Below are 10,183 nucleotides of genomic sequence, written 5' to 3' on the forward strand. Positions count from 1 at the left end.
CGAAACTTTTTATTTTAATAAAGCAATGTAAAATCATACTTTTCTCTTTATTACATATGTACGTACACAGTTATCGCGGCTAGATAAAATGAGCTCTAGTCTGACATCTATCGGTTTAAACACGAACGATAAACCTACGATTATATGATGATTAGTAGATTGCAGAAATAGTTTAAAATACAACATACACACATCCATAAAATATAAAAATATTCATATTTGTATGAATGCGGAAATACATAAGAAATGTATGAATATGAGCAGAAATCTACCAACATATGTTAAATTCGGGAAATATGTTATAATAATCAGATTTCTATGATATTCATTCTAATAATATTAAAATCTTGCTTTCTGCTAATCGTAATTAATTGATAACCTTAAACATTGCAATTAAATAATAGTAAGGTCTTATGATTTCAATAAAATGTAAACACTTTTTTCCTATATTAATAGTAATTGATCGATAATCTTTAAGATTCAAATTTAATATTTCATTCGACATATCTTTACTGTTCGATATTACATGATATCAGGATCGTGTTTACTATTAAGTAAAATAGGTTTAGGGTCCGTTGAAAAGAGGCAACAGTGCAGAGGTATTTGTCATTATTGCATGAAATAAATAAATCCATTGGCTCCGACTTCCAACTTTAATTAAAAAATATATATCAATAATAATACTTTTTGCAAAAATCTTTGTTACATACAAGATAGTCTGCACGAGCTGATGCAAGTAAGTGCTTTAAAGCAGAATTATATTAATATTGAAACAGCATTAAACAAACTGTCCATAAATGCAACTGAAAAGCCAGTTGTTCGAGCAAAAGCGGATACGTTAGTTACTAAAGTGCATCAATTCGAACTTGTTTCATTAATGGTTATGTAGAAAAATTTTTTATATAGAAAAAATGTTGTTAGCAAATCATTGCAATCATTAACAGGTTTAACATCATTCTCATATCTACAGTATCATTATATTATATAATGATGATGATACTACTACGCATAACCAATTTTATTAAAGATACGCGTAACAATGTCAAGGAGTTTAAGAATAAAGCTGTAAATATTATTCCAATTAAATGTAGAAAAAGATTCTAAGTTACAAAAAAATATTTTTCGACAATAACAATGAGATCAACGTGCAGTTAAAAGTTTCAGAGATTTGGAGAGAACATGTTTTTGAATCGTTCGTGATAGAATAGTTACTGATTTGTATAGAAGGGATGATATATAAAAATGTAAAGAATAAATTTAAATGTATGTACCTATATATGATTATAGAAAGGAAGTTGTAAAACTTATATTGAGAGCATTTATAATAAAAATTTAAATGTTGATGAAATGAAAGTGGAAATGAAGCAGCTTAATATATTAAGTGAGATTGAGAATGTGATCATTGTTTCTGAAAAATTTAATTTTATAATCGAAAACAAAATTATATCTACATTTCCCAATGTCGAAATAATAACATTACTGATTAACAATGCCAGAGGAGAGTGTTCGTGCCTGGAGCGGTAAAAAATTATTTATGCAATACTTTTTCAAAGTAAAAACTTACCGCATTAGTATTGATGTCTGACGTCTGTAACGTTTATGTAAAATAAACGTACACGAAACGCGCTCTTTACCGCTACATACATTGAAAAAAGAAGCAAGCGCGCAACAGTGAAAAATGGAAAGCAAATTAATCAAAAATGTCTAAAGACAAATTTTTATTCAAATCTCAAAGCATCTGCATTTTAAGAGAAAACATAAAGATGGCAACCCAACCTAAAAACTAACGCTAAGCGACAGGTTATTTTTGTATATAACTCGAAAACTAAGGCCGATTATCGATTGTATGTATAGGAAAAAGTTTTTCAAAATGTTTCACTTCATAACATATTTCAGAATCATCGAAATTGGAGATGATGGTTCTTTGACAACTTCATCCAACTTCTTGTCACCTCTTACGTAGTTCGATGTTTACGTACATACGTGTAAAATAACCTATTATGACGCCTTCTAACTACTATTAGATATTCCTAGGTAAATATTCCTATTAATACTATCATGGAGGAAATTTCCTCTCCGATACTATGTATCATGGTAACGCACATTCGTTATTTCGCCGTTCATTTCGTACAGTCGGTTTCAAAACTATTTGGTCACTACAATCCAGATAAATTAACCTGTTATGCGATATTAAATAGTATCTGACATTTTCTTACGCGAGTTCATAGAAATCACGTTCGGGAACAAATCCTGTATATTTGCCATTCGAAGTTTCTTGCGTGAACTTTGTAAACTATCTGCAGATTTGTGGAAAACATTTTTTGCATATAACAATGAACCCAATAATTGCATCACAAAAAGTTCAGAATAAAAGTTATAGATATGAGAAATATCTGTCAAATGAGAGGTCACACATTACATTTACAAATTCACAAGTATAATTTAAAATTGAATTGATTTCAGAATAGAAATTTTTGTTCGTTTACATTTAATTTTTTATTTTTGTCACTAATTCATCGTTAATCATAATCATCGATATTACTTCTATATGTTTTTATAACGAACATCAAGAAAAGTGGAATTGTTACTTTATTATTAAATAATTAAAGACTTTTAATAATTGTCATCACAATTATAGTTAGGATTAGGGTTAGGTTAGAGTTAGATCTTATTTTTGTCTGCATTATTGAATTCTGATCATTTTTACGTCCTTAATATAAATATTAAGGATAAATTAATACTCTTTATATTATAAACGTGTTTTATCAATGTTAATTGATATTTTATAATTGACCTATGAAAAGTACAATGATGCATAATTTTTAACACCATTCTCTAATTTAGGATTAAAAAATCGACCAGTTTTGAGTTGTACATTATAGTGCAGTTCTTCAGGAATTGAAAAAGCCCCCGCCAATTGCTGTTGGACTTTCGAAAATTGTAGAAATTAGGTTCTACGATGACGTATCTTTAGTTGTTAAATAGTTTTTTGTAAAAGCTAATAAATATTTGGGCATAAAGTTTTCCACACATTTTCAGAATAACAAAATCTACATTTCCACAAAGTTTTAACTTCGCGTAAATAATTGACAATCGAAAATAATGCGAAATCACTGCAGTAGAGTCTGTAGATGTTGTATTTTATTAAAAATAAAAAATTTTGAATTTTTAACATTTTTATTGTTTTTTATCTGTATTTATTTCAGATAAAGAACATAGAAGTCCAAGTTAAGTTATAGTCCGAATATTTTCGAAATCAACATATATCGTTTCTTTGTTATAAATTTTTGACGAAAATATAGTTACAAATGAAATATGTTTATATCTAGTTGTTTTGACTCATAAAATATACTAATAACGTTTGGCCGGAAAAGAACTGGAACACACTGCATAATTCTTATATTAAATATTTCTCAAAATTTAGTAGTGTAACAGAAATGAGTAACAGAAGTAAACGAATACGCAATAAAGCATAATAAACTTTAGTAAATTACTCTGTTATTAAAGAGAAAGTGGCTCAATCTGGTGCTAGAAAATTAAAGTGTTTCTTAAGTTTCATATAATAAGGCTATCACAGAATAGAACATTTTTCGTGTAACTTAAATTAAATTGTTATGTTCTGCAAGATAATAATTGATTCGTACACTAGAAATTATATGTGTAATTTACATTTATGTAAGAAATTTTTATTTAACAAATAGCGCGTGTAAAGAGTACAAAAAAATAAATAGAGCTTTGAGAATTCTACTTCGAAATTGAAAATTGACTTTCGTCGAAGTTCAATTCAATTGGGTTCAATTCTTAAGCCGATATTCCATTCTTTTTTTAGATATCTGCCGTAATATAAATATCCCGTATATTTTTTTAAATTTATCAATTACACGAAATTTGACAAAACTCACTTTTTTCAAAATAATTTGTCTAGTAAAAAATTGCTTAAGAATAAAAGTAAAATTCTCTACTACGAATTTAATGATAGAACCGTAGAGAATAATTGCGCAACGAAAATAACCGTTAAATACTTCTGAATTCGCTTTATCATCAAAAAGTATGATTTATTAGCAATTTGTTGTGTTATCATAATTATACTTTCAGTTTTGTTTCTTTTACTAATGGAAGACATTTATAGAATATAAGCATTCGTAACACTTAAAATAATTTTATCTCAATGAACGTTATGTGTATGACCATTACGAGACACTTTATCTTTATCAACGTATATACTAGTGATATTGTGAATTCTGATATTCTAATTTCTGTTGTCACGTAGAATAATTAATTAGTTTTCACGTGATTAACTTATATACAACATAACATAATATATTAAGCACATACATATGTAAAGTTTCACGATATAAAGACCAGGTATTGTGTAAAAATTATTTATTATTACAAATCTATGACATGGAACTCGGATCCGCAACGAATCTGTTGAACATAATCGAATTTACTTTTAATAATATCGTTGGTCATTCAACATGTCGAGTATAGCAAATCAATTACGTAAATAGTAATAGAATGTAACAGTAGTATGTAGTGTGTAATTACTAAGATCGAGTTTATTGTACCACACCCGTTTGACAAGTTTGCATCACACAATATACAGTCGAGGACGATTAAAAAATCCGAAATTATAGTAAATTACCACACAAACTGAATAATACGAGAAAAATATAACCGTCCATACAAAATTGTAATGTAACAAATGTTCAATTTATAAAGATACGTTAAAAAGTATATACCGATATGGCGTCCGACAATTGAAATATTTCAAGAGGATTGGTCAGGATAAATAAATACTCACCTTTGTACTCTTTCATCATTATTACTTTGTGTAGCATAATTTATAACAACCAAGGACAGAAAGTCTTGACTTATCCAAACATATCACTCTCGTCCTAACTAAACGTCATGCAAACATATATCGTAGAATTTTTTTACTAACGATTCATTTTACCGAAGAACACTTTCTTTATGTAATTTAAACATTAAATACCAGCGTATATACGTACCTTAATTACTAAATTTCATCTTTTCATATGTAAAGTAGTTTTAAGAAAGTAAAACTTTGTTAGAAAAACTTTGTATACTCGATTAGAATTCTATTATAACATAATTCTAAGATTTATCTTTTACTAGCTAATTTATCTTTTACTAATAAGTGGAAAGCTGAAGTCCATCTTAAAAACAAGTTTTCTATTAATATTTCATTCGTCGTCTAATTAATATTTCAATGCTTTATAAAGCGTGAAGAGCACGTGAAAATAAATTTCGATAATTAAACATAGTTTCGAAACCTACAGTAAAAAAACTGAAAGAACTGAAACAAGAAATTTATTAATTTTGAAAATGTTCTGTCAGAATAAAATCTTGTTGATGGAACATCGAATGTATGTGTCAGTAAATGTTTAATTACAATCTTTAACATCAGTCGATGATGGTCATGTGACGTGTGACGAAATTAATAGTTTTCACGCGTACAAATTCATTTATTTTTATATTTTAATATACACGATTGCAGTACATACAGAATATTGTAATAATTCGCACGATAAATAATTCAGAGAATTAGAAAATCCGTATTTTCTGAACTTCGTAACGTGTACGTCTTATTATCCCTCCCATTAACATAGCAGAGTTCTACGAACATTCTAGTTCAGTTTACGACGAACCACTGGTGAATGTACGGCATATCGTACTTGCGTTGTCCAGTAACGTTTCGCCGTATATTTTACATTAACGTGATTTATTTTTCTCAATCCTTTTCTCCATCGATTTGCGAAGCAATTATCGAGTAAAACACTGTATAACGTTAGATTATAATGGCATCGAACGTAACAGAATTTTATAACGGTAAAACTGTGTTTCTCACCGGTGGAACTGGATTCGTTGGTGTCTGCCTGATCGAAAAACTATTGAGGTGTATGCCCGACTTGAAAAACATTTATGTGCTTCTCCGACCGAAAAAAGGGAAAAAAATAGAGGAGAGATTGGAAGACATTAAAAAGAATTCGGTATACTAATACATGTATATTCAAAATATAGATTTTTTTCGTCATTATCTCATCGAACGAAAGAGACAACCTCTGATATGATAACCTTTAATTTCATTTCTGACCAATATTTCTTTTTTTTAACTAAAAGATATCAAGGCATTTAAATATCTTTAACTTATTAATACCTTGATGAACGCACAATCAACTTTATTTATTGTACGGTTTTCTTTCAACATATGTTATTACCTTAAATCATAGTCGTCATATAAACTCTCTCTTTTTTCTCACTTTTTAGTTTTTGATATACATATATTTCTTTTTTGTGTGTGACCACATACTTATGATTTGAACCTTAAGTATGTAATTTCTTTCTCTTAGAAAGATCGAGTGTTATGTAATTTTTCGTTTTATAATACTTTCTCTACTTAGAATATTTAAATACAATCGTAATTTCGTTTTTATATCGTATTATGAATTTTTCTAACTTTTTCCATTTAAGAATTGTTTACTTATAATTTGAAAATTGGTATATTATTTTACAGTAGTATACATTATTCTCAACTCCATAAATTCAAAAACACAAAAAGTGATAATAATACAAAAACACTGTTTTTTTAAATGTATCTTAGAATTAATTTATTTTAAATCTATTCACAATGAATTATCTAATTGGGATATTAATAAAATATAGAATTAATTAGTTTGGCTTTTGAGAAGTTCATCTAACAACATATTTATGTTTGTTTTAATATTTTAGGTATTCAACAGATTAAAGGAAGAGAACAAGACAAATCTTTTTAAGAAATTGATTCCTATAGCTGGTGATGTGGGAGAAGAAAATTTAGGCTTATCATCTGCAGATAGACTGACTCTTGTTGAGGATGTTAACATTGTTTTTCATTCTGCAGCAACATTGGATTTTGAAGCAGATTTGAAATCTAATACAAATATTAACTTATTAGGTACACGCAGAGTCGTACAGCTTTGCCAAGAAATAAGAGATTTGAAGGTAAATTACTTCTATATGTTATCTATTAATGTACTTTTAGACAATTATATATCATAACCTAATTCATAGTGTTCTGTTTATTAAATACAATTTCCATTAACTCCTTTTTTCAGGCTTTAGTGCATGTCTCTAGTGCATATGTAAACTCAGTGTTGACTGAAGTGGACGAACAAGTCTATCCTGCGCCATATGATGTAAATGAATTAATCGCGTTAGTAGAAAAACTGGATATTGAAACGTTAAAACAAGAAACCCCAAGTATATTAAAGGATCATCCAAATTCTTACACATTCACAAAACATTTAGCTGAGCATGAAGTTAAAAATGGAGGTATTCCTGCTGCTATTGTGCGTCCTTCAATGAGTATGTATATTACATGTAAAAATATTTCTATTTTCCAAAAAAATTATATATTATAAATATTTTATATTTGCAGTAACAGCATCATGGAAGGAACCAATTCCTGGATGGACAGTATCAAAGAATGGTATACAAGGATTTTTAATGGGTGCTAGCAAAGGTGTTGTAAGAAGATTACCAGTTGTAAAAGACATAATTTACGACTACATTCCAGTGGACCTGGTTGTAAACAATCTCATCGTTGCAGCTTATGCTGTGAATCAAGATAGGTGTGGCAAAATTTACCATACTTAAGTCACTTAACTATTATATACAATAATATCTTCTTGTTACAGTAAAGGAAAGTTAAAAGTGTACCATTGTACATCAGGTACACGCAATCCATTCAAATGGATTAACATCGAACCGAAAATCAATTATTATTTACATAAATATCCATTACAAAGTGCAGTTTGGTATCCGTATCTTAAATTGCTACCTTCGATCTTCATGTTTAGGCTCTCTGCAATTTTTGTACATTTAATTCCAGCATATATTTTGGATATGGTTGCAAGATTAACAGGTGGTCGACCAATGTAAGTTATAAATTATGATTACTTTAATACATAATTTTCAATGTATGTAAATTGCATTTACGATATCAAATCGATAAAAAATATATTTTTCAGTTTGGTACGATTACACACAAATGTTAATAACTCATTGGATCGTCTAAAGACGTTTATTTTTACTGAATGGAAGTTCTATAATTCTCGTACGATAGATTTACATGATTCACTATCAGAGATTGACAAAAACCTCTTTAATTTAGATATTAAGCCACTGATATGGGAAAGCTACTTTATTGATTTGGTACAGGGAGTTAGGCAATATTTAAATAACGAATCCCCAAAATCATTGGAAAAAGCGCGTTCCAAAGATAAGATGTAAGTACTTATATAATTTTTTCTTTCCTTAAAAAGAAAATATATGTTAATAAAGAAGTCATTACCTATTTTTTATATTTTTAGTCTACTGGTTGTTCATATTGGCTTGCAAGCTGTATTGTTAGGACTTGTTTGGTGGCTGGTCAAAACTATTTTTGCCACTTCTTGGACTGCTGCTGGTTTAGTTGTTCCTATTACTTATCTTCTTTTTGATGAATTATAGACTACATACATAATTTAATTAAAATTAATAAATATCTCCATTTTATATATATACAAACATGCATATATCGGGTAAGGATATATATTCTCCGGAAGTTCTCCGCGCTTTTTCAGTGTAATTCATCAAGAGTACACTCAGATTTTTATACACTGAAAGTGATCAGTGCGGTGTTGGGAAGGACAATTGTTTATACATTATTATAAAATGTTTAACTTTTTCTATAGTTCCATACGATAGTAAACTATGCTGGAGATATTATAATATATATATAACTTACAATAACTGTCGAAATATTTTATTTCTTTTAAATTATATTATAAATTTATTCATTGCTCTGTGGCAACAAGATAAAATTTGCTTTGTACCATTTCATTTAATTGTTAGGAGTTACAAAATTGTGACTCATAATTTATTAATTTTCAAACAAATATTTCTATGTGCAAACTTTTATAACGCAAGATCTAAATATACCATAATAAAATTAGTCTTTATGTATGTGCATTATATTTTATTTTCCTTCGTTTTCATAACCTTATCCTAACATCAAATAAAGTTGCATGAGAAAGACTTTACGTGAAACGCAATTCATAAGTAGTCTCTCTTCGAAATACATTCATTTTATAATCGTGATCGTTATCATGAAATGCAACATAATATACGGTACTTCAATAACATGAACAGTGAATATATATACATTACTCGATAAAACAAAGAGATTGAATCACTTTACAGTAAATCATCGTAAAGGTGACTGAGACAAAGCTAGTAAATGTTGGAAGAAAATGCAGACAACGAAAAATTATCAACATGTTTTGCCTACGAAACCAACACGTATAAATATAGACAGTGTCAATAATAACTTGCGCGTAATTCAAATTCCGCGCGATTTCATTCAAATGAATTCAAATATGGAATCCTCTGGTATCATCCTTCCAGAAGAATAATTACAAGACAATTTTTTTGCGCAATCTTTAATAGTATATTTAATTTTACTTTTATTTATATAAAACATTTAACATTATTCTTCTGGATACTTAGAGCAACAAGTAAATAACAAACAGTACCTTAATTAAAAAATTTGATTAACAAGTTCAATTTATATTGGAAGTTTTACAAAAAAGAGGGACTCTTAGGCCTACCTGGATTAATTCGAAACTGATACGATAATATTATAATCTTGAACTTTATAAAATCATGATATGTAAGTGGAAAAAGAAATTGACAAAAAAATATTCAGCACATCTTTGTAATTTCCATCCAAGTCACAACATTAGAAACAGAATTTAATAATATAAATGAGTAAAAAAAAATTCTAAAGGAATGTTATCTTAATACAACGTTGGTCCTTAATGAGGTAATGTAAGGTCTCTTCTTTAGTCACAGTCAATTAGGATGACAAGAAGAAATGGAGGACAGAGGAGTGAAAGTAAAAACAGGATAGGAAACGCAGTTTGTTTGTTTTATACTTATAAAATATTTTAAACGTTAGATTTTGAAATAAATTAAATTAAATAATAATATAATTTCAGCGTAATATAATAATAAAGAATAAAATAAATAATGACTAAAAACTAATGACTAATAAAGAATAAAATAAATAAATGATAACGCAAGTTTAACACATCAACATTATAGAAATAATTTATTATTCACAATATAATTTTGTAAC

The 10,183-nt window shown here is 28.1% G+C and overlaps 1 protein-coding gene across 1 annotated transcript; it reads left to right on the top strand.

Annotated features, from left to right (window-relative positions):
- Window positions 1–5,816: 5,816 nt before the first annotated feature.
- On the top strand, window positions 5,817–8,561 carry LOC117210345 (putative fatty acyl-CoA reductase CG8306). Its single transcript, XM_033453285.1, has 7 exons — window positions 5,817–6,014; window positions 6,754–7,005; window positions 7,119–7,368; window positions 7,442–7,634; window positions 7,701–7,940; window positions 8,034–8,291; window positions 8,376–8,561. The coding sequence occupies exons 1-7, from the start codon at window positions 5,823–5,825 to the stop codon at window positions 8,512–8,514; spliced, it is 1,524 nt and encodes a 507-aa protein (XP_033309176.1). The 5' UTR covers window positions 5,817–5,822; the 3' UTR covers window positions 8,515–8,561.
- The last annotated feature ends 1,622 nt before the right edge of the window (window positions 8,562–10,183 follow it).

The sequence above is a fragment of the Bombus bifarius genome, unplaced genomic scaffold (assembly GCF_011952205.1).
Source record: "Bombus bifarius isolate JDL3187 unplaced genomic scaffold, Bbif_JDL3187 scf7180000008199, whole genome shotgun sequence".
NCBI classification, from domain to species: Eukaryota; Metazoa; Arthropoda; class Insecta; order Hymenoptera; family Apidae; genus Bombus; species Bombus bifarius.

Coding starts and splice junctions, on each gene's coding strand:
- LOC117210345 (XM_033453285.1), top strand. CDS start 5,823: ATGGCATCGAACGTAACAGAATTTTATAACGGTAAAACTGTGTTTCTC. Junction 6,015..6,753: donor AAGACATTAAAAAGAATTCG/GTATACTAATAC, acceptor TTAATATTTTAG/GTATTCAACAGATTAAAGGA. Junction 7,369..7,441: donor TATTGTGCGTCCTTCAATGA/GTATGTATATTA, acceptor TTATATTTGCAG/TAACAGCATCATGGAAGGAA.